Source organism: Drosophila yakuba, chromosome 3R (genome assembly GCF_016746365.2).
Source record: "Drosophila yakuba strain Tai18E2 chromosome 3R, Prin_Dyak_Tai18E2_2.1, whole genome shotgun sequence".
NCBI classification, from domain to species: domain Eukaryota; kingdom Metazoa; phylum Arthropoda; class Insecta; order Diptera; family Drosophilidae; genus Drosophila; species Drosophila yakuba.
This window is the reverse complement of record NC_052530.2, coordinates 25,519,750-25,543,461: the sequence shown is the minus strand read 5'-3', so window position 1 is coordinate 25,543,461 and position 23,712 is coordinate 25,519,750. Positions and strand designations below refer to the sequence as shown.

At 43.2% G+C, this 23,712-nt stretch overlaps 4 protein-coding genes across 9 annotated transcripts; 2 read left to right on the top strand and 2 right to left on the bottom strand.

The window, feature by feature from the left end:
- The first annotated feature begins 9 nt into the window (after window positions 1-9).
- LOC6538332 (probable Rho GTPase-activating protein CG5521) lies at window positions 10-10,952 on the top strand. 2 transcript variants are annotated; one of them, XM_015193296.3, is made up of 8 exons: window positions 10-668; window positions 2,750-2,860; window positions 3,358-3,375; window positions 3,674-3,845; window positions 3,905-4,871; window positions 4,931-9,003; window positions 9,062-9,258; window positions 9,316-10,952. In XM_015193296.3, the coding sequence occupies exons 1-8, from the start codon at window positions 563-565 to the stop codon at window positions 9,570-9,572; spliced, it is 5,901 nt and encodes a 1,966-aa protein (XP_015048782.1). In that variant the 5' UTR covers window positions 10-562; the 3' UTR covers window positions 9,573-10,952. The 2 variants fall into 2 exon arrangements, with proteins under 2 accessions (XP_015048782.1, XP_002098859.1); XM_002098823.3 differs by lacking the exon at window positions 3,358-3,375.
- A 641-nt stretch (window positions 10,953-11,593) lies between these two features.
- On the top strand, window positions 11,594-18,662 carry LOC6538331. 4 transcript variants are annotated; one of them, XM_039376888.1, is made up of 6 exons: window positions 13,546-13,676; window positions 14,484-14,731; window positions 17,003-17,257; window positions 17,317-17,475; window positions 17,541-17,682; window positions 17,736-18,662. In XM_039376888.1, exons 2-6 carry the CDS (start codon window positions 14,668-14,670, stop codon window positions 18,286-18,288), a joined length of 1,173 nt encoding a protein of 390 aa, XP_039232822.1. In that variant the 5' UTR covers window positions 13,546-13,676; window positions 14,484-14,667; the 3' UTR covers window positions 18,289-18,662. The 4 variants fall into 4 exon arrangements, with proteins under 4 accessions (XP_002098858.1, XP_039232822.1, XP_015048781.1 ...); XM_015193295.2 differs by having other exon boundaries at window positions 13,550-13,732; XM_002098822.3 differs by lacking the exons at window positions 13,546-13,676; window positions 14,484-14,731 and adding an exon at window positions 11,594-11,890.
- On the bottom strand, window positions 18,649-21,618 carry LOC6538330 (aldehyde dehydrogenase X, mitochondrial). 2 transcript variants are annotated; one of them, XM_002098821.4, is made up of 5 exons: window positions 21,461-21,618; window positions 20,278-20,382; window positions 20,093-20,193; window positions 19,466-20,037; window positions 18,649-19,405 (listed from the first exon to the last, which is right to left on the bottom strand). In XM_002098821.4, the coding sequence occupies exons 1-5, from the start codon at window positions 21,494-21,496 to the stop codon at window positions 18,762-18,764; spliced, it is 1,458 nt and encodes a 485-aa protein (XP_002098857.1). In that variant the 5' UTR covers window positions 21,497-21,618; the 3' UTR covers window positions 18,649-18,761. The 2 variants fall into 2 exon arrangements, with proteins under 2 accessions (XP_002098857.1, XP_015048779.1); XM_015193293.3 differs by lacking the exon at window positions 21,461-21,618 and adding an exon at window positions 20,454-20,602.
- Window positions 21,619-22,067: 449 nt separating this feature from the next.
- Window positions 22,068-22,977, bottom strand: LOC6538329 (leucine-rich melanocyte differentiation-associated protein). Its single transcript, XM_002098820.4, has 4 exons — window positions 22,851-22,977; window positions 22,546-22,782; window positions 22,319-22,467; window positions 22,068-22,265 (listed from the first exon to the last, which is right to left on the bottom strand). The coding sequence occupies exons 1-4, from the start codon at window positions 22,878-22,880 to the stop codon at window positions 22,133-22,135; spliced, it is 549 nt and encodes a 182-aa protein (XP_002098856.1). The 5' UTR covers window positions 22,881-22,977; the 3' UTR covers window positions 22,068-22,132.
- Between the last annotated feature and the right edge of the window lie 735 nt (window positions 22,978-23,712).

Sequence of the window (23,712 nt, the reverse complement as noted above, 5' to 3'; positions counted from 1 at the left end):
AACCACAGCCAGTGAACGGAACCTGAACAGAACTGGAGACGCGACGCAAATGGAAAAGAAAACATAAACGCTGAAAGCTGGAAAAATGCGCTGTAAATCGCCAGCCGTTGGATTGCAAGTGCAAAAGCGCGTCGCCGAGTGTGTCCGTGAATAATTCGCAATGAAATAAGTTTGGGAAATTGCGAAAAACAGCAGCGCAAAGCCACGGAATTCACACACACACCCCCGCACCACCCCCCGCGCACCGAGCGGACGTTGCTAAATAATTTCTCCGGGGCGCTCCGCTGGACAAAAAGTGATTTTTTTCATTCGGTTTGATGGTTTTTTTTTTTTTTTTGGCTGGTTGGCGTGCGCGTATAAATAAATAGCTGAAAGAGGCAGAGAAAATACAAGGCAGAGAAAATAAATCGGAGAAAAGTCAGTACAAATCAGCGAATAGAAAGTGTATACCGCCTGCACTTGTGCCTGTATGTGCGTGAGTGTGTGTGCGAGTGTGAGTGCCAGTGAGCGAGTGTGTGTGTGATGTGTGTTTGTGTGCGGGGCAGAGAACACAAGGTGCAAAATGTTTACAAAAAAATCGCATGCCGACGTGAAGAAATCCACGGCCAAGTTGCAGGACTCCAAGAAGGATTCCGCCTCCCGCTTGCGGCACCTCCGCATGATATTGGGTGAGTAGCACCTACGTACGCCCTTATAGATCCTAACATATGCTATAGCGCAACTAGATGTTATAGTAAACTACTTAGTTCATAGACAAATCTGAGCATATTTTCGAATTAGTTTAAAAACCCTTTTCGAAAGTTGCCATTTTCCCAACCACACACAGAGTATGGGCGCCTTGAAACCAAGGTCCCGCGTTGGCGGTTCTGTTGACTGTTAATTATTTCATAATTTATTTGCATTCATAGCAAAAACAATGAAACTGGTTGGCTTTATTTTTTATGCATATGAACACTTTTTTTTTCGGCTTGGTGGGCGTCGTTCGCACCATTTTCGTTCCACGGTGGCTCGCTCTCAATGACGTTCTGCCCACAGAGCGGCAAACAGCAACGAAAAGTGGATCCACAATGCTGGCCATTTCCTGTTGGGCGCAAAAGAACCTCCACATCAACATATGCGATGTACCCCACATAGAACGCCCATTCTTCCAGTGGCAAAACATTAATTTATGCAAAAACGGAAAAAAGATTACAGAAAAACATCTACACATGCTCCGCTATGTGGCAAGCGAAAATGTGTGAAACACGTTAAATGATAAAGAAGCGAACAAGTGGAGCTACAGTCTTCACTCCCTAAGTCGGACTTGGGCAGTACTCAGTTTGCTTTATTTGTACTGAAAATGGTGACTTAACATAGCTTACTCATTTCTAAATGAGTCAAATTAAAAACAAATAAATATTTAAAGTATTTTGAATCAGAAGTCAAAACCACAGTTTCAAGTGAAATGTTAGATATTATTTAAGATGTCATCCTTTTTTTGCAAAATGATTGCAACCTTTGGTTCGCCTTACGGGATGTGGTCTGTAGTAGCCAACATTGTACAGCAAGTACGGGTCTCGATATGAGCAATCTCCCACCTTCGCCACCCTTTTTTCAGTGGCTTTCTTTTTGTGTCACCTCAGCTAGCGACTTCCAACAGGTGCCCCCCGCTACAATAAACCACAAATACACCTGACTGCCACCCTCCGGCACACTATTGTTGTTATTTCAAATTGCTGTTGCCTCTCTGTTGCCATTGTCCCTTGGCAAATTACACGCATTAGACATTCTTCCCAATGGCTGCGTTTCCAATTGTGGTTTTCTAACCCGTACAATAGCAAACGAACACCGAAAAAAGCTGTCCATATTTTGGAAAAAAGTTCCCAAAATTATTCTTCTGATTTGGTTTTATAATATAATTAAACCAGTTTTAGCAGCAGTTCATAAATTGGTATTGGTATTATATATTAACACATATAATTTAATATTTATTATACTATTTATTAGTACACATTATCTTTAATATATTACCGTAGACTATTGGACTAGAACTTCAGTGCTCTTAAATCGACATAGACATTTCTCTGGTTTTCTTTTCTGTGCAATGGTAGTCATCTTCGCTCTGTGCGTTTTGGCCTTCGGCTGAAACCGGTTTCAAAGGTTTCTTACTCTGTTTTACGTCTTTGTTTAGCTTTCTTCTGTTTTGCCGTGTGTTTTGCTGATGACAGCAAGCCGGCAATGGCAGTGAACCGCACCCCCCAACCACCAACCTCCACCCTCTTGCACCTATCAAGACCCCAACTTATCTGATTCATCGCAAATCGCACCCATCATAACGTGTTCTGTTCGTAACTCGAACTTTTAATAGCTTTCTGGCCTCCAATTCACTTGTTGTTATTGGGCATATCGTCATGCGTGGTTTTCTACATGGCTAAGTTGGGAAATCATTGCCTGCTTGGATAGGATTTGCGGTCTTATCAATAGTGACATGCCCAGATGCTGGGTTCGATGTTGCGTCACTATCTTGGTTGTTGCCCCCTGGCGCCATTTTCTTATCTCTGCTTCACAGAGGAAAACTAGGTCTGCAATTTGGTAATATTTCATTTTAATTAGTTTCTTATCTATGTAATGAGGGCCTTTTAAGTTAATTAAATACGCATAAGAGGGTGAAATTTGTATATGAACTTGTCTCTAGAATAATACAAGTCGACTATATTAACCCAATATGCCACTCATATCTTAATTGTTGACCTATTTATATACATTTCAGATAATGTGGAGCTGGAAGAATCAAAGTCACTGTTCGAGACCAACTACAGTCATGTCTACTTCATACTCTACGACACCTTTATTCAAGCCGAGGCGAATCTAAAGCAAAAAGGTAAATTAAGTTATTCTGCGATTACCCCAGATCGGAATATTGCTGTGTTTTATACTCTTGCAAAGGTGTTTTTCTCAGCTTATTTATTTGCTTCTTAAAGAGGTTACAATAGTACAGAAAAAAGAACTTTGATCAAAGCCAAAATGTTATGTTTTATGTGTCTTGTTTCAGTTGTTTTTTTTTCATTTTTGTAAGTACTAAAAAAAGAGTATCCGTACTTCGTTGACCCGTAGAATACCTTCTTGTTTCTTGACCCATTTAATTTTGGTTAATTTGCGCGTATCTTTTGGGACATTTTAAGCTCCACCAATTAAATAAATCCAACAGCGACGACATTAAATCTGTGCCTTGTTTGGGTTTCCGTAATCTTTATGCTTTGTCCCATTTTTGTAGAGCTAGTTATAAAAAACAAACGTGATATTCCAAATTGAACTCCTCATCTATTTCTATTTTACCGCCTTTTCTCTCTCTATTTTTGTAAATCCCCTAACTGGCAGAACTTCCGTTTCACATTGGTAAGTTTATGTGGTTTCTTATTGACATGAATTGACCATCGAACTGCATCCGCTTCCTCCCTGCGACTCTGCTTTTGAATTCTTTTTTACCATAACCTCATGTGCCTACGTCCCATGGTCTTTCTTCTTGCGCTTGAAATCTCAGAATCGAATACGAATTGCACCATATGCACATCTCTGTCTCTCTGCATCTTGTGCTTGTCCAGACATTTCGATTGCATCCCAATAGCAAGCAGGAATCTCTAATTGCCTAATGGAATCTTGTCACTTATAAAGCACTTCTAATTTTTTAAAACAGTGCACAAGGCGCATCGCGAGGAACTGGACGGTTCACTATGGCTGCTGGAGAAGATCCTGTGCCTGTTGCCAGAACTGTTGGCCCGCCGGTGGCAATGTCATTCCCTAAGTCGCATCATGGCCAAGCTACTGCATCTGGGCAACTCGCCCAAGCTGCGACGCGAAGGTGTCAGGTTGGTCAATCCCTTAACAACAATTTGAAGCGCACTCTAACCTAATTATCCTTTCTCAGATACTTCTTACTCTGGTATCAGACACTAGGCGAAAATGCACCAGGCTACGTGCACGCCATGTACGCGGACCTCATCCCTGGCCTTATTGTGCCCCAGAAAGGTGTGGTCGGTCCGGATACAGAGTTCAGTGCCTCGGACTTTCTAACACATCCCAACATGAAGGCGGACGGTGGGATGGCATCAGTTTTTCACGACAACGCATTCTCGCATCCCGTGCAGAGTTCGGAGGTTGTTGCACTATTGCCACCTTCATCCAGCGAAAAGTCAGCGCCACCGGATCCTCGGGATGGCCTAGAGGTTCTGCTAAACAGCATGGTGCACACGGCGGCCTGTCTGAGATGGCGGGATAATCGGGTCCTAAAGGATCACCGGGCATTTGCCTTCCTGCTACAGCGATTCATGGATGTTTTCCTGCCAGTATTTTCGCCCAATTTCGATGTCAGTTGCTCCATCTACAATCCCCGCTTGGACTTGCCCGTCATGCGATCCATAAACAAAAAGGAGGAAGTAATGGCCTCCTGCGTTGTGGTCTTGATTAACTGGGTGTCTCGTTTTACCCACGAGCGTTTGCTGAACCACCGATTGGATTGCACCTTGCACATGGATGATGTGGACCATGTGCGTCTACACGGTTATCATCAGGGTCAAATCGTACGGGATGTGTTTTATGTTAACCGCGAGAACATAAACTTTGTGCACGAGGTGTATCGTCAGGCGTTTTTGCTTAATTTCACTTCGAAGCCGCAAATAGAAGCAATTCGCACAGCCATCGCTGTTTACCGCGACTGGATGACGGGCGACACCCCTCCACCGTTCTTATTAGAGCCAAACGACGATCCGCCGCCTCCGTCAAATGCGGGTGGAACTCCCAGGAGCCAACGACTTCGCACACCATCTTATGTGGGCGCTATTGCAGGCTCCAAGGATCAGTTGGTAGTTAGAGCTGGCCGCCAAAATGTGTTACAGGTAAGTAAACCATCTGAGTCCCGACTGAATTTCCTATTCAATGTTTTGTTTTTTTTCAGGTCTTTGTAACCAATGCGGCCAACGTGTTCCTGGTGAACACGGCCAACCTGAACATCTGCTTTCCCACCCGCTCGCGCACTTATCGCTCCACTCCACTAGAGGAGCAGACAGAGATCTGCAAGAAGGTGCTGAATGTGTACCGCACCATGGTTATGAACACGGAAATGGACACACGCACCTGGGAGCAACTACTAATGGTTTTGCTGCAGGTTACCTCAGTTGTGTTGCACCAAAACCAGCATACATTGCCAAGTGGAACCAGCAAGAGTGCCACTTTGGGCGGCATCCTGGGGTCTGCTATATTCCAAACCCTCATTGTCACATGGATAAGGGCGCACACCAAAGTGCCTGTCAACGTGCTGTTGTGGGAGAAATTTTTGACTGTTCTGCAATCTTTGACGCACCGCGAGGAGCTTATTGTTGAATGGAACAAGACCATTCAAACGCTGACGCGTGTTTTTTCGCGATACACTTACGGCATAAACTTGCTGGATCTGCCCCTCGATCGAGTGGCTGAGAGTCGGGCGGAAAAGCGTCGTCGCATTGGCAGTGTGTGGCAGGGATCGGGATCGGGCAGCGCTGCCAATGGAGGCAGTGCTGCTTCTGCTGCTATTAGCCAGAACAGGCAGCGGGAATCTCTAGCAGAGTCGAGTAGCAGTCGCTCGGAAGAGACCTCGTCGCAGGTGCCTCTTCCAAATCATCCTCGACCTCATCACCAGCATACACAATCCCAGGGAGGCACCGGCCAAGGAACACGACCAATACCTTTAACTCCCATGCTTAGTAGGAGCTACAGCGAAGGAAGCTTGGCTTCAGCGGCCCGGAGCTCGAGGATACGACGTCGACGGGCGGCCACTCCAAAGCCGAAAGCGCTACAGCCTTCACAACTTGCGGAGAATCGCATTAATCCGCAGGACCTGCGGCGAGCCATGTCCCTTGATTCATTGGCGAGAAAAGGTGATGCAGAGGAAACGGACAGCTACCAGGAAGGAGACAATGAAAGTGGAGCGGGCTCAAGGAGTCCGTCACCCACCGCCAGCAGTGGAATTGAAGGTGGGTCCATCAAGGATGCCCAACTGCAGATAGATGCGAGTTTGGATGATGCAAATTCTGGTAGTTACGGAAGTGGCAGTAACTCGGAAAGTGTTTCCGGACGTCGCTGTATTATTCTGGGAGGCTCAGCGGAGGGCTGGCACCCAGATTCCACCTCCATCATGTGGAAACGCATGCTTGGTGCTCTAGGAGATGTTAATCGCATACCCAAACCAGATTTGCACGCCCAGGTGTTTATGCATCTGCTAGAAATGACGCAAAATCTGATCAAGATCAAGCAGAACCAAGGAATATCCACGGATAATCAGAACACGCCACCAATGCCGACTTTGGTACCGCCCATTGGAATTGTGGCACCATGGTGTTACGGATCTCTTTCTCTGGATCGTTCCTTCAAGAAGGGCAAACTGTGGGCACTTCAATTGCTCTGCTCGCTAGCGATTCAAGGTGCTGTAAACATGCAACAACTGCCCTTGTTCTATCATGCACTTCATCAACTGCTAACTGGCGAGGATCGGGACTTAATTTATGCAATTCTCAAGCACTTAGAAGGACCTAGACTCCTAAGTTTGCTTCTGCCAGGACACACTCTGTTACTGTTGGACCTAGTCCATGCAAGTGCTATATTGCTGACTTCTTTGGAGGTCTCTAGAAGTACACCAAGAGCGGAGGTTGCGGCTCTCCTGGGATCGCTGCTTTGCTATCCGGCCTCGCTGTTGCCACGCCCAGTCCTGCAGCCCACGCCACAAAAGTTTGAGATTATGGAGTGTGCGGATTTGCAGGATCACATCCTGAACATTATGCTGCGGTGCGCCAGGCGAGAGCCTTCAGCCAAAGCACGATGCATCGCACTTTCTCAGCTCGGCCAGTGGCTGCTAATGCGGCTATCTCAACCATTGCCGGCCTCGAATTCCGGAAGGGCTAACCTCTTTCAGCAGGCGGTGCCGCATCACAAGGATGTGCATCCCAAGGAGACACGAGTCTACAATCCGCGCATAAAGGAGGTGCTACAAGTATTGCTACAGGCGTTGCAGTTTAAGCATCACACCATTGCCATTGTAGCTGTGGATTCATTAAAGTTGTGCGCCGAGCGTGGACGTCAACTGGCCGCCATTGAAAGAGTTCCCCAGCTAATCATCACTGCCATCTGCAAAGCTTTGGAAATCCAAAACGTAACCAAGCCCAAAGACTCGGACAAAGTGGTGCTAACTTCTCTAATGTTGTGCTTGGGCGAATTCTGCATGACAATTCCAGCGCCTATTATGCTGGCGCCCTTCAACGAACAAGGTGACACGTTAGTGCTTCAGGTGCTCAGGGTACTTTTGCAAGTTGCCTCCGGTGCTCCACGTCATGAGAGGGTGAAACTGACAGCCGATGATGACTTCGATATGCACATCGCACACGACGATCTTCAAGGCGATGGACGCCTGCCGGAAGCTACCTATCAGACCTCCGAGACCATTCAGAAATGCATTACAGCCATCAAGCTGTGTGCTAAAGCAGTGTCCATGCATTTGGTCACCCACATCGGTCACTTCCCAATGGGAATTGGAGCATCTCGCTTGAGTTCCATGGTCGAGGAGCAGGATGACATTGGAAATGCAGGCTATGGTGGTCAGGTGGAGACGAGACGCGATTCTGTGGAACTTCCTTCTGTTGTAAGTGCCCAAAATATGCAGCTTTTCATGCTGAACTCTGGTCTGGTAGCCAGTTTTATTGAGCTGCCTACACTTAAACTCCCCGGTGGAGGGATTACTGCTGGCTTGGTTACAGCCGATAAGCAAGTTAGGGTCCTAATGAGGGATCTCAATGGTAAAGCTTGCTGGGACGCTTCTATCTTGTACTCCGAACCGCGGAAGGCGGAGGAGCCTCCACCAAAAACCACACCAAAGATTCAACACACCCAACCGTTGGATTCCATGGCGTCCTCCATGGTAACACATGAGCTGCAAGCTCCTCGACACACTTTGCGACACCGGCCGGCGGGAGTGTTGCCATTAGCCAAAGACATGGCACCAGATCTGGATCAATTGGACGATATGTTGGCCTATATTGGTCACACCAGTCCAGAATGTGTGGCTCCCACTGTAAGCCAGCTGAATGCTCCAACAAGCAGTCCTCTGAGTGGAAACCAAGAAGCTCAGGCCATTTCGGTAATTCTGAATCAACGCCTTTTGGAGCAGGAGTTCGTGACCCACTCGACGCAGGCTCCATCTCCGGCATTGCGACATGCCAGCTCGACCTCCTCACTGCAGCAATCGGATCAGAGGTCACTGCACTCCGCAACAGCCTCCTTTGATTCCCTGCCTACCCGCACAGAGATGCCGTTCCAATACTGCCGGCTGCTATTTTCACATTTAGGACTAGCCGGCTGGGAGCGACGCTCTAGAACGCACTTGCTTCAGAGGAGCGAGAAACTGATGAGAGAACTGCGAAACGTTGATCTCCAAAAATGCCGGGAAACCCACAAAATGGCGGTTATTTATGTGGCCGCCGGGCAGGAAGATAAGGGAAGCATCCTTAGGAATACGAGTGGAAGCAGCACCTACGAGATGTTTGTTTCTGCCTTGGGTTGGGAGATCGATTTGGAGACGCACAACGGCTTCCTGGGCGGATTACCCCGCCAAGGATGCGGAGCTACAGCTCCCTATTACGCTACTCCCTTTCTGGAGGTGGTCTACCATGTGGCCACCAGAATGCCCTCGGACTCTTCGGAAGCAATGCTACTAAAGACGCGGCATCTTGGCAATGACGAGGTTCACATTGTATGGAGCGAGCACCATCGGGATTATAGACGAGATATTCTGCCCACTGAGTTTTGCGATGTGCTTATTGTGGTATATCCGCTGAGGAATGGTTTGTTCCGCGTGACTGTAAACAGGAAGCCTGAAGTGCCGTGGTTTGGACCATTGGCCAATGAGAGCGTGGTAAGTGGCGCCTGCTTGGCCACTTTAATCCGGGCAACCGCAATCAATGCCAGTCGAACGAAGCGCGCTGCCCTGCCGCTCTACCAACAATTGTAAGTAGAATTTATATGTTATTTTATTGTATTCTAAGTGGCATTTATATTTCTGCAGCTATGAGGAGCGCAACCGTTCGTTGGATAGCGTATCTTCTCGGTACAAGGAGAGCACCACCTTCGAGGACTTCGCCAGCCGCATCTACAATCCCATGCCGCTGTCTACGCTGGGCACACTTCGGGAATCCAATGCTAGCAGTTCGGCAGCACCGCTGGCTTCTGCATTGCTGGATCACAATCGTGCCTCCGTTAAAGGTAAGCAGCTGAGCTGGTAGATTGTGGAAAGCAGTGCTAATATTTCAATTCTTCTAGGTTGGGTACAAGCCTCGATTGATTCTGGCCCCATAATGGGAATTGCGCCATCGGCTTCCGCTGGATCCACCGCGGCCATGGAGGCAGCCACTGGAATGACTTCCGCTTCACCGCGTGGCCCACGAAAACTGGGCGCTCCGTTTAAGAGCGTGACCAAGAAGCACTCGTTGCAGCACATCGCCGTCGGAGGCGGCACAGGAGCAGGTGGGGACACGCCGCCCGAGAGCCCAACTTTGCCGCAGCGACGCTTCAAATAATACGTGTCCCTTTCCTCCGATTCCCGGTACTACCTGCACCCATTCCCTTCCCCACCAATCGGGCCGAGGGCCAAGCCTGGCCCGAAAAGATGCAGAGAGTTCTAATGCAAACGAAAAGTATTGCGAAACACGTTTCCTCCTATATTAGTTGTTGTAATTTATTTCGGTTTTCAACTTAGTCTATCAGTGTAATTAACTATTTATTTCTACTACTTCCAATCGAAGGGTTCTCTCTACTTTTATCCCCTCTATTTCATTTCCAATATAACACTGTGTTGTAATGCATTGCGAATTTTTACCTAGTTACAATGATTTCTTTTTACGTATTTATTTATAAGTCCGCACGCCTGCGATGCGGCTGTATTTTGCGTCCACTCAAACACTAATTTGAAATTATGTTATCTATGCAATCAATTATGTTAATTCATTCGATGTATTGTAAGATTATTTAGTTAATGAGCTTTAAGCATTCGAGTGCAAATTGATTATTAGCTAGCTGAACAATTGCTTTTATCGCATTTACTCAGTTTTAATCACTGTGCTGCGCTGTTTATCCAAAGCAATCTGTTATTCAATATTATAAATATATTTCATTCTTTTAATGTCACATTTTACGCTTGGCCACAAGACGCAAATTCAAAGAATTCGAAAATCGTTTTAAGTGTCACGCACAAAATGCAAGAATAATCAAAATTCGAACATAGAAACTTGCTCTGCCCATTTAAAGCAACACATCAACTACTAGTATTATGTAATCGAGCTATATGTATAGGTAGCCTAGTTATAAGCATTCTCTACTATTCAAAACCCTATCAACTGTCGATGGCAATCGTCACTAGGAGTGTGAGTCTTAGAAAGGAAAACAAAACAACAGAGTAACTAAAATTGTTCAAACAATCGCCTTTTATTTGTGTGTAAAAATGAAATTGTTACAAGATGATTTATTAACCAGTATAGGGATGTTCTTCATTTGTATTTCACTGCGAATTGTTTCAACGAATTGATCAAATTGATAGATTTATATTTATATATATTTACACCGAGATATGTTAATTTTGTATTTATGTAAAACGGGCAACTGAAAGTTAATTGCAATGCCTTTTTGTTGCACAAATGTTTTATGAAATCTGTAGTCTAATTAACACAATTAACCTTAAGCGAGTAAACATTTTTGTATAAAAAAAAAAAAAACAAACAAAAACCAATAAATTGAAAAGCAAATTAATGCTATGTGAAATTTGTAACTAACACCAAGTAACGCATTATATACAACATACATTTACAAGTACGATTTAATATGTATATTAATTTACTAATTTATTTGAGAAACAATCGAGTATTTTTCGTACAATAAATAACGTGAATTTCAAAGAGTTGAAATCCCGCTGCGAACGAATATTCCCATTCCCCCTTTCCCACAGCCAGATGTTGTTAACGTTTGGTAGTAATTAGCTGGACACGCAATCGCTCTACTGACACTCATTTCGCGTCTCCCAGGTGGCCCAGACTTATGGGCCCGGCCGCGAGAGGTCATTGCCTTGACTCCTGTTTTTGGTAGTTTCTTTTTTAGGGGTGATTCGCACCCGCCCGCCCCTTAGGAGTGGACAGACAAGTCGGCTGGCTGCCAGGGATCAGAGATGGCAACTGTCTAGCCGTTTACATAGGTACCAGGACAATGGACATAGGTACTTGAATGTGGTACAATTGATTGGTAAAGTATTTAAGCAAATAAATGTTATGAAATATTATTATATAAAGTACACTTCGAATTTGAAATACAAGGTTACGGATTACGCGGTATATTTTTTTACTGTATTTACAATCGCCTTTTCTTGAATATACATCCCCCAAAAGATAGCCACCACTGGGCCGGGATCTAAGAGCGCTCTATGCTGTTTGCATAGTGCCGTAACCACCACTATCAAGTGACGCCATAGCATTTGAATTTTCCCCGGAGCAGCGGCAAAAACCCCTAATGGCTCATAGCCGCTTGGCGTGCGCACAGTTCTCGTCGAGCGGTCGTGTCGTCTGAACGTCTCCAGTTGTGGCATTTCTTTTCCAGTGGGTTAAACATCAAGCTAGTGCCAAGTCTTGCCCGAACTGAGCCATTCGAGTCCAATAATGCGCACTCAAGTGCTAAGTTTTTGTTTAGCAATTTTGCTAATTGTTTGTCTGTTGTAAACAAAAGGCGTAATTAGATGCGGGTGCCAAGTGCCGCGGATCAGAGATGGGGAGTCGGCCGCAGAGGATACGTCGGATTGGCGACAGCCTGCAGATGCTAACCCGGGAAGCCAGGAGCGAAGTGGTGCGCTGTGAACGTAAGTGGTTTTGTCCAAAAATGCGCATACGCCATGTGAAACATGATTGAATCACCGAAAATTAAGCACTAAACTCAGTTTAAAAATATTTTGAAATTTTGTTACATTGTTATGAAAAACTTTACTAGCTAATTTCGCTTAGAATGTGATTGATCACCACCATAAGTCACCTGGAACCTTGTAACTCTGTAATATATTCATGTACGTCGCATTGTCTGCTGGGGATTTGCATAAGGGGACGACGTCATCGCCAGTTTCAACATTGGAGCAAGGAATGATTTGCTTGTTTATCTATCGGTGGCGAAGACCTTATTATGACATGTGTGGAAATGGATTCAATAGAACTCGTCAGGGCTAGAAATGTTTATCGCCTGGCGAAAGGCATTCAAACCAGGGGAAATAGTTATTATGGTTTTTATTGGCCGCAACGCAGTCTATAAATAAGTTTCTTGGGTGGTAATTGTTTAGTTCAGGTTAGCCAACTTTAATATATGTTATTATTTATCAGCTTACAGTGCGATAAGAATGACTTACGCAAATTATAGATTAAAGTGCATTTGTAGATTTACGAAATTTAATATGGGTTGCTTACTAAATATGTATATACTTACTATATATATATGCTTACTATATATATCCTAAACTATACTATATGATAATATCGTGTCATTAAAACTATATTTTTTGTTTTTAAAAAAACTTAATAGACTTGCATTTGCGATAAGACCCTCAAAACTCACAACGGCTCCCAAGTGACGAGCGTCATTGTTAGATGAAGTTTCGCGTTTAGCATAAGAAACCAGAAAAAAACTAGATGCCTGCCAGGCACGCGATTTGGAGCACTCACATCGACGAGTCCTTCGAAGGCCTTTTGGCCGCTAATTAAGTTCACCTTGGACGTGAAAAAGCGGCGTGTTCTTTCAAGGTCATCGGCGATAATTGCGGCCATGGCAACTGCCCAAAAGCCGAAACAATGGACTTGCAAATAGAACAGGATATTTGTATTTCTATGAATATCGGATTAATGCTCGCTTCTGACTGAGGAAGCACAATAATGGAAGATATAAATTGTGCTTTTGTTTATTTATGAAAATGTATAAATATACATGAAGGGAATAACAAATTTTGCAAATAGCTGGAAGCTTTTGAGGGAGTATAAATTAGCAAGGAGTACACAGAAATAAAACTTCCACTTTGACTTGATTTAAAATAAGTCTGCGGATATATAAAATAATAAATCTGCGGAGATAACTTAATGGACGTAAAGCAAATTGTTTTGAATTGTAAACTACGCTCTAAAGCCAGTCTCAAAACCCACATTCGCACCACTCAGAATGTAAAAATAAAACAATGATTTCCCATCCCACGCACGCTGCTCGCAATGAACAAAACAAGAAAACAAAAAAACAAAAAAACAGTCAACAACACGAAGGAACCAAATCAAAACAAAGGCCCAAAACAAAAACATAGATGAGCAACCAGTTGCAGATTTTCGAAATCAAAACAAAACTGAAGAGGCTCGCTCTTGAGAGCCACCTAACAAAACAAACAACTTTTAGTAGACTAGAGCTGCAGATACAGCTCTCTATAGAGCGAATGAGTGCGAGAGAAAGACAAAATCGCTGGAGAATTATGGACTGCCGATATAGTCGCCTCAGTGTCCAAACAACAGTCACGAAAGGCGGACGGATTGCGAGCGAACAGAACGCAGAATTTGAAATCCATCGGAGCGGTGCGGTTTATATCTTTTGGATGCGTGCCCGAACGTCGCGTGGATTAATTTCGGGTTCGGCAATTAATAGTGCCATTGCTTGTTATGCAAATCAGTGATATCGTAGCGGTGTAAATAACCCACATAAATGACAAATCGAGTATAAGACGCCCCATTCCCCTGCTCCCGACCCAAACCTTGACCTTGACTCGTGAGCTCAGACGGATGTCAGTTTTCCCAAACCAAAAACACCCATTCCAAACGACTTTAAGCCATTGAAATACTTACATATGTTCGAAAACGAGCACCGAAAGGTGTTAATTTCGGTTCGTTACGTATACGTAATGTGACAGGAAAATAGAAATGGAAATTGAAAGCCCGAACAACTGCTGTGCGCGGCAAATGTAAATTGATAGCCAAAGTGTTTGAAATACAATTGCTAAATTCGCGTAGGCACCTTTCATATGTATAAACAAATACACCCGCACACTTTCCGTAATTTCAAATCAATTAATCTCAATTATTTCGATCGCTCAAGTGAACAGAATCGAGGCGAAAATCAAAAAAGTCTTCGCGCTACATTAGGTTTCCTCCAAAGTGGAAACCAAATTTATAATCGCAATTGTTAATTATATTTCTTATAAATTTCTGTGCTGTTTTGTAATTGCCTCCATTTGCAAAAATGATGTATTACACTCATGGGCCGTAGAAATCACATAAGCTAAATAAATTTAAAGTGAAAACGATAAAGACCGTTGCCTAATAAGAAGGCAAATTAACAATAGCAAAGCATTTAAATATAACACAGGAAGTAATGCAAGATTCGGATAAACTGAATCATTATTTTTTCAAATTTTTTACGCTAATCTTGATTTCCATCAGTCACGTATAATATTTCCAACAAAAATCGCTAAAAATAAACATATGTAAAGTAAAAACTATTATTAGAAATTTTGTGGATAAGTACCAAAAAAAAATGTGTTGAAAATATGTTTTAAATGTGATAAAAAAAAGCTGGAGCATTTTTATAAAAGGAATTTCCGCAACCAAAAACTAGCATGCCAAAATGGAGCTGATTAAAAAATACCAACAAGGAAAGCTAACCACCAGCGATATTCGCTATCTAAATCGTACGTTAATAAATAAGATATTTTAACATGACTTAATGTGCTTATTGTATTTAGAATAATGCTGAGGGCAGCCCTTGGTGCTTAAAATACATTTTTGGGGTCGGCCTTCAGAGGGCTGAGGAAGATGAAGCCTAAAATAAAAACCAAAACAAGATCCATAAAAACATTTTGAAATTCGAATGTCGTACTGTGGAAAGCCAATTGGTTAAATTTGAGGTGAACTGTCTGCTGCCATTGACAGCAAACGCTCAAGTCAATTAAAGCCATTTCATGGTTTTGTCCATCAGTCATTCAGTCATGGAGGCTGCTTTTTGGGGGCGCGTCTTTCAGCATCAATAAGTCGATTGAGTATATGTATTCGAATGTTTTGAAAATTGGCAGAGACCGACCGACCCAATAAATAATTCGATAGACGTGAATTCACAGTGGGAATTCTTTTTTTCAACTTGTATATAAATTCATTATGTTTTTTTTTTTAATTCATTGGACATAGATTAAAGCTGTTGTAATGGTAGTCCAAGATAAAATACAAGGCCTGCCACCATTTTCCGCTGCTAAATGTGCAAATTTTATACCATTTTTATAGCGTCAATCAACTCATTAAAGGTGCTAAATTGGCCAACAGCCTTTTGGGCCCAATGCGCTAATATAAACTTTGATTGTGTTTGCTTATAAACAATTTCACAGTTGTCTTGCTGGGTCTACCGATCTTCATTCTATATATGTATATAGTTCATTTAATGCAGCTCTCATCTGTCGATAAGTGGCGGAAAGTTTATATGAGTGGGCGTAGTTCATAGTACGTATTCGCCATGTGGCTCCTGTTAATGGCATTAACAAATTGGCTAAAGTGCCAAACTTCCGGGCGCCGTCGTTTGTAAACAAACACTTAGTCAATGGCGATAGGAAAATTGTTAGCTGCTTGAAATACAAATTCCAATAAGATTTTTGAAAGAAAATTCTTCAAATAAAATCACTACCTTTTTGGCGGAGATAACATTCTAAAGCATTTCGTAATATTTATTTATATTTTTCCCTGTCAGGCTTGGCCTCTTTTGGGCCATATTCAGTAACGAAACCTGGCCAAAAGCGATTGAGCTAACGACTGAACAACAATGCTGAATATTATTTATCCATGTTCCGGAGATGAGAGCGGATTCATGATGGAAATGATGTCATTCCGTTGGTGCCACTTTTCGACGGATCGTGCAACGCGCAGTAAATCGCTTCGTATATATACATGTGTATATAAAGTCGGTGGCCGGCCAAAAAGCAAAAAACATTCCGCTTAATGCGTACAAAGCACTTGGGGCATGAAATTTGCGGTAGCAGCTCGTGATCTATTCTCTCTATAAATGGGCGAACTTGTAATATACAGCTGTCCATTATAAACCATAAAATGGAATGGTAATATAACATTTTCCCCTGTTTTGACATGTTCCGCCATGGGACTTTTATTATGCACACCGAGCATAATCGTATATTTATCCACGAATCTGTTTGTTGACTCTGCCAGCGAATTGTTTTCTCTTTATTTCGAACAATATGCGGGAATATTTGCATCCATTGAATTGAATTTTATTGGGAGGCAGTCACGGTATCGACGTCATCTGAAAATTTTTCGCCCCGACTCGTTAACCGAGCTCTATAACATTTGGCATGATATCATACCGCCGATAGAAACTCACACAAACTCGTTAATATACGAAGACCTGTTCAAAGTTAGCGGTTTCTTACATAAAACAAACAAAATCAACAAACCCATACCGAATATAACTAGAAAGCCATAAATTATCGAATTGCTAACCTTCAAGCACTGGTGTTTTCCATTCTCACAACTTTGAAATCCATTGTAAGCAAAAGTGCGTATACTTGATCTATGGCTCCTGGCAGAACCATAAATAGTTGATTTTCCAAATGCAGCCATGTCTATTTGCGAACCATTAATTTCAAATTCAAATTTGTCAGCGGTCCGTTTGAAAGATCAAAATGTTTGCAATGCTAAAGCGTGCCAGAGGTTAAAAGCATGATTTCATTATTTGTTATTTTACGTTTGTGTGGCATATTAACATGGGAAATCTAAATTCAGAATGAGTAAATAATTGAGAGTCAAGCTGGCTGGCTTTTGAATTTGTGTCCAACTTAATAAAGTATAAAATATAATTCAATGATGTGTTACTCATTTCAAGGTTGTACAAACTTAACAACAATTTTTTATAATTTTTAAATTATAATACTTATTTTACTTACAACTTGTATCTTTCCTTTCAGATATGGTAATATGTCTCATGGTCCTGATAGCAGTATTCTCCATTCTATGGAACATATCGCTGAACATGATATCGGGGGATCTGTACGAGGGAATAGTCAGTGCCAAACTTATCTTCCGGGAGCGCAGCCTTGATAAGATGGATGAGCCCAGCAAGCAGATCCTTCATCGGGATTTCATCAAGGCCACCCAGTATGCCTATGGAAGGCATTATTCCGTGCAGGATGTCACGCCCGAATCGCTGAAGAGCGAGAGCCGTAAGATAGCTTCAAAATATACTTGTACTTTAAAAACAAATTCAACTCTTTTTTAAAAGAAATCTATAAGTTACCGCATATCTATGAATCGATCGAGAATCGACCGAAGTTGGAGCGTCTGATTGCTGAAAAGAAAGTGGAGGTTTTATCAAGCACGACGACTCCTCCACCGAAAATTACTTTCAACGCTGAGGCAGATCGTCACTTTTTGAGCACAAGTAAGAGTAAAACAGCAAAATTAAATAATAATAATAATTAAATTATAAATTTCCTTTTACTAAAGTGTCCATTGATGCTACAGCCACTTTTTGGGAACGAGGCCCTGGAGCTCAGTTTGTGTATGTGTTTCCCCTCATATCAGAGATCGTGGCCATTATCTGGACAGCCATGTGCTTGATTTATCAGACAGGCAGCAAAAAGAGCTCGTAAGTATATAGGTTTCAAGCTCATAGTGCTTAAATTAATCAACAATATTCAGAGTTCTGCCAAAGCCATGGCGCATTGTGGTGCCCTCCATCGTAATATTCTCGGTGATGAGTTTGGGCAGCGTAATCTACACGATCCTGACCAATGGCCATCTTAGGCGCCTTTGTGGCCAACTGCGGGAGAATCTCACAGATCCCACTGCCATCACTTGCGGCGATGCCATCGCCCTGTTGCGTCCCATCATCCACGACCACAACGTATCCCACGATACATATCTGGAGCTCTTCCGCTGCAGCTACGTGATCGGCATGGTACTGTGGATTGTGGCTCTGCTGGTCATGGTGCTGCGATATGTATTCGCCGTGGACTTCCAGCTGGTGGACATTGATGATATGTTCGATAGCGGACGAAATGGTGCTGCCCAAGTTCAGATTCAACCGGTGTACACTGAGGTAGTGCAGCAGAGCAGTCCGCAGCACCAGACGCAGGTGCGCCCAAGATCGGAGGATGACTATCACAGTGCCAGGTCGCGTTTGAGTGATCTTGCGGTGCCACTTCTGGAGGTGCAGAGCCAGTCTCAGATTCCGCCAACCAACTTGGCCTAATCCTGCGGCTGGCCAGCAGATTAGCAATCTCAGGTTTATTTTTATACGTTGTGTAGTGTTTAGTATTTAATGACTAAGGAATATTTTATCAACTAACCCAATTTAGGTTAAGTTTTAAGGGTCCCTCTAATCGAGAGTCCTTGATCGATCGATATTTAATTGATATTTTTCACTTTCCTAGCGTAGTGAACTCGTGCCTCGATATTAAATATCAAAAATGTGGTTTAATCGGAAAGAACTACTTTTATTTAATTGAATTTATGCAACTTAAAGGTTGCATACTCTTGGGCTGATGAATTCAATCCGAGTTCGAGATGCCTAGTTAAGCCACATTGTCAGTCGATTCCTTCGACTATAACCTCTGGTAACTTAAATTCATGAGTTTTATTTAAAATGCAACATGAAACCGAAAACAAGTGCGAATAAAATACAAATATTGTGTATACGATACAGGAAACTCTTCAAGTTCCAGCTTAAAGCAGTTTCATGGTAATGGTCTTGGTTTCCAGGTAGTTATCCAGTCCATCCTTGCCCAGTTCCCTGCCAATGCCAGAGTGCTTGTATCCGCCGAATGGAGTGGAGGGCAGCACGGCATCATAGCAGTTGATCCACACGGAGCCGGCATCCACATTGTTGGCGAACTTCAGCGCCTTGTTGATGTCATTGGTAATAACGCCGGCGGCGAGACCATATTGCACATTGTTGGCCCGATCGATCATCTCCTCCAGGGAGCTGAACTTGAAGATGGACTGCACGGGGCCAAAGATCTCCTCCTGGGCAATCCGCATATCATCCTTTACGTCCGAGAAGACAGTGGGCTCTACGAAGAAACCGACGTTGCCGATCCTCTTGCCACCAGCCTGCAACTTGGCACCCTCCTTCTTGCCACTCTCGATGTAGCCCAACACCTTGGTCAGCATGTCATCGTCGATCTGGGGGCCCTGCTGCACATTCTCCTCGAAGGGATTGCCCACCTTGCGTGCCTTCGCCTTGGCAGCTGCCTTGGCCACGAACTCGTCGTAGATCTTCTCGTGAACGTAGGTGCGACTGCCGGCACAGCAGCTCTGGCCGTGATTCGAGAACAGCGCCTCGTGAGTGGTTTCCACGGCAAAGTCAACTAATAGGGGAAATCAGGAATTAGGCTTAGGAGTTAGTTTGTAGGTGATAAGCCACTTACTGTCCGCATCATCGAAGACCACAACGGGACTCTTGCCGCCCAACTCCAGAGAGACTCTCTTCAAGTTCGACGTGGCTGCAGCCTGCATGACAATCCGTCCGATGTCCACGGAGCCGGTGAAAGCCACCTTGGCAATATCAGGATGCTCACTGATAGCAGCTCCAGCGGTGGGTCCAAATCCGTTGACCACATTGATCACACCGGCTGGGAAGCCCGCCTCCTTTGCCAAAGCAGCCATGTGAAGGGCAGTCAGGGGCGTCTGCTCCGCGGGTTTCATGATGATGGTGCATCCGACGGCCAGGGCAGGACCCCACTTCCAGGCCAGCATTAGCAGGGGATAGTTCCAGGGTATGATCTGGCCGACCACGCCCACAGGTTCCTTGCGCGTCATGGAGACAAAGCCCCCGGCGGGAATGGTGTCGCCGAAGAACTTGTCGGTCCAGCCGGCGTAGTACTGCAGCGTCAGGATCGAGTAGGTGACATCAAAGAGCGCCTCTGCGTAGGGCTTTCCATTGTCCTGGGTCTCCAGGCTGGCCAGGAACGCCTTGTCCCGATCCATCAGGGCACAGAGTCTGAGAGGGAATTATTACTAAACATTCCTTAGGTGTGAAAATGGGTAAAACTCACTTGTTCATTAGATTAGTGCGCTGCAGAGGACTCAACTTGCGCCATTCCGAGTCGCGATGGAAGGCTTTCTTGGCCGCTTTCACCGCCAGGTCGATGTCAGCCTAATTTAATTATAGAATCAATTAACAGTTATGATGTTATCGACTATTTCACCATCTTATCTCTTTTGAGAAAGCTGGACTCACCTTATCTCCCTCGGAGACTTTCACAATCTCCTTGGACGTAGCCGGATTGAAGGTGGCAAAGGTCTTGCCCGACACCGAATCAACGAACTCATTGTTGATGAAAAGCTATAAATAAATGCATTAAGGGGGATGGAGCTTAGTACGAGGCTAATAGATCCAATGGAATCTTCCCCCACCTGGCAGTGATTGGGTTTGCACTGGACATGAGTATGCTCAAATTTCATCCACTTTCGTGAACCAGCCAATTGGTGTGCCAGTAATTTTTGCAATTTGTTCATTGTTGTTAGCCCAGTTTGTCAGCGATTACTTATCCGCTCAAACAAGTTATCAACCCTCCGAATGGGCCATTTCAATTTGCCGGGGACACGCGATAATGTAAACACTGTAAAGTGTAATTCTAGTCACGATTCCAAATTGTCGAGTTTGTAAACAACACAAAACAGTTGACAATAAACTAATGTCGTTTGAGGCTGTTATCTGGTGTTGTTTTGAATTATAATGGTTCGTTGGGCGATAAGAAATTATAGGCCCACCGTTCTTAAACTTTCAAGATAAAGTAGGCCGCTTATTGGAGTCAATTGGAAACAATTATGAATGTATAGAAGTGGGTTATTAAAATCAGGGTATTATAATGAGTTTGTACTTTATAGATGAAAAAAGGGTTATTAGTTCTTCTACTACCATTTATTCAAATTATTAATTGTTTTTCGGTAATTTTGTTTCTTAATTTCGCGGTTGAAAAGTTTGTAAGCGTATAAGATTCAAAGTCCCATCCGTATCAGAAAAAAAAGGGCAAGTTCATGTTGGCCCCCTACGAATGTTTCCTTATCAGCATAGAAAACTTCTTAATCATTATTGCTCTATATTTGCTGAATCTGTTTATTTTTACGTTCCACATCTGTTGATAACAGATTAAGCCCCCATATCTATGAACATACAAACTGTTCTTTTTTCTTAAATATTTGTATGTATCAGGAGGCCAAAATCGCGAGTATTTGTACATACTTAAATTGCGACACAAACGAGTTTGGTGTGGGCTGAGTTTTAGTAGGCAATTTACTTTAAATCACTTAACTTGCATTATGTGAAGTGCAAGTTGAATGCACTTAGCGTAAGTTCATCGAAGTAATAGGGCATTATTTGCATTATTTAATAGACAGCTGTCCACAATATTTATACTCACTTTTGTGTACTTGGGCTTGGCGTTGGGATCGGCCATATTGAGCAATATATATATACACTTTCAAGAACTGGACTAGAAACCGGCTGTATGGGAGTCGTCGCGAAACTGAAACAGAAATGCTGCCAGATGCCCATTTATATAGAGCCCGATAACTGGCTATCAGCGATTTGTTTTGCACTGCCGTTCATCACCTCACTTTGCTTGTGCTCGTCCTCTGAATTATCTTATGCCGGCCGGCTGCAAACAAAAGATTTTTTATACGAGTGCCCTACAATTTATAGAAAGTGTCCATAGATTTTGTAGTATATATGGTTTTAAAATATGGCTAAAAAAACACTTGTACTATAGTTATAATGCTGATTCTATAACTGGTTACAATGAAAAAATCTACATTTTAATTTTAGTGTACTTGGGGGATATTGATTTATAACAAGCAGTTATTTAAAACATTTTTTTTGCATTTCGACCATCAAAAGCTTTTGGTGGTGGTTGGTGTCTTGGCTAGATGCCCATGCCATTGTCTTATACGGTTGGTGTCTACGATGTGGTCTTATACGTGAACAATATTCTTTAGCACCCAAACATCCATAATTAGATCAGCGGGAGATATTTTTTGAATTTCCTTCATTAAATATAATTAACATAGCTTAAAAGTCTTATTTGCTGATATGTTCAGACACTTGTGGTCTGAATAAGCTGTTTGCCATTGTAATTTGTTAAGGGAAAGCTTTCGTATTTGTAGGTGCGTTGAACCAGTCCATGATCCAGAAATTTCAGTTTGCTCAGCGACTGTGCAATGTAGTTGCTGAAACAGATCGGCAGCTAAGTATAGATAGATCAATGTTGTAACAAACCCACCTGTAGTACTCGTAGTCGTAGCGCAGGTAACTGGAGAATGGCTGCAGTTCCAAGCCATCTGGACAGATCGGATTGCCATGGAGGCTCAAATACTGCAGGTTGGGAAAGAACTTTCTGATCAGTCGCATTGTCGTCGGCAGGTCACTGAACTGGAATCGATAAGAAATTGCAGCATTTGGCGATCCATTCTAATATACAGTAATTGAACTGTGATTCTGTGTTTTTACCTCATTTTTGTTCAGCATCAGTACTTCCAATTGTGGCAGTGGGCAAGTCAGTGTCCTCAAATGAGCCTCATGCATGCGATTGCTGTCCAGGACCAAATGACGCAGCTGCTCAAAGTCCGCCAACCAAGACAGATCCTTCAGACAATTGTGGCTCAGATCCAGTTGCTCCACATAATCAGCATGCTTCCTAATTAATTCCTGGGGCAGTGTTCGTAAATTCTGTTGCACCAAAATAAGCTAAACGGGTAGACAAAATAAATGAGATACGATTTGTAATCTTGGCTAGATAAGCTCGATTTTCCTACCTGACTGTCGTTATTTTGCGGCTTTTGCATTGCTCTGAGATAAATCGTATATGTGTTCAGCGAGAGCGTTACTGTGCCTTTCGGATACCTCACCGGCGATCTTGTCGTGAGCAACTGAAATGAGTGCTCGATTGTGCTGCAGTCGTAGCCGAATGCTTTTGTTTTTGGGTTGTCTCTTTTAAAATTGTTACATACCCTACATCTTCCTTAGGTATTTGCTTTTATATGTGCATTTTGTAGCTATGTAAAATTATAAAATGTAAGAGAGTCATAACATTAGAGTGATAATCAACAGATTTTAGAAAACATATTTTTGCTTTTAGACTATATATAATGATAAAGCAGTTTTAATAAACAAGTTAAAATATAAGGTATTGTAAAGTTGAAACCATTAACTCCAGTAAACTACTCCATATGCTCTTTGTTTGCCTTTAACTTTGTTTGGCTTCTGTGAAGCTTTTTTCCACGTCTGCCGATTTCTTTCATCGCCTGAACTTGTTCAAGGGAAAAAGAAAGAAAGACGCTGGTGATAAGCTATATAGTTAAATGACATGTAGATGGCGCCAGCGGGCGACTATGATTGCACATCGAGTATACGACAAGTGGGCTTAAATGCGAGACCACATTTAGTAACGGCCATTTAGGGGCTAGTCCTTCGACTGGCTTTAAACCTCTTCAAATCGGAACTGGTCAAGTGCAAGTTGGGCGATAAGTGCTCCACAATGGCAAAGAGCTGGTAAATACATTTTTAATTGCCATCTGGCCGGCAAACAGAGATGACGGCCCACTAAAGACCCGAAATGAAAAGGCAAATGGAAAGACCAAAGCGGCCTGACAAGCGTATTTGTTAGTGGCCACACTG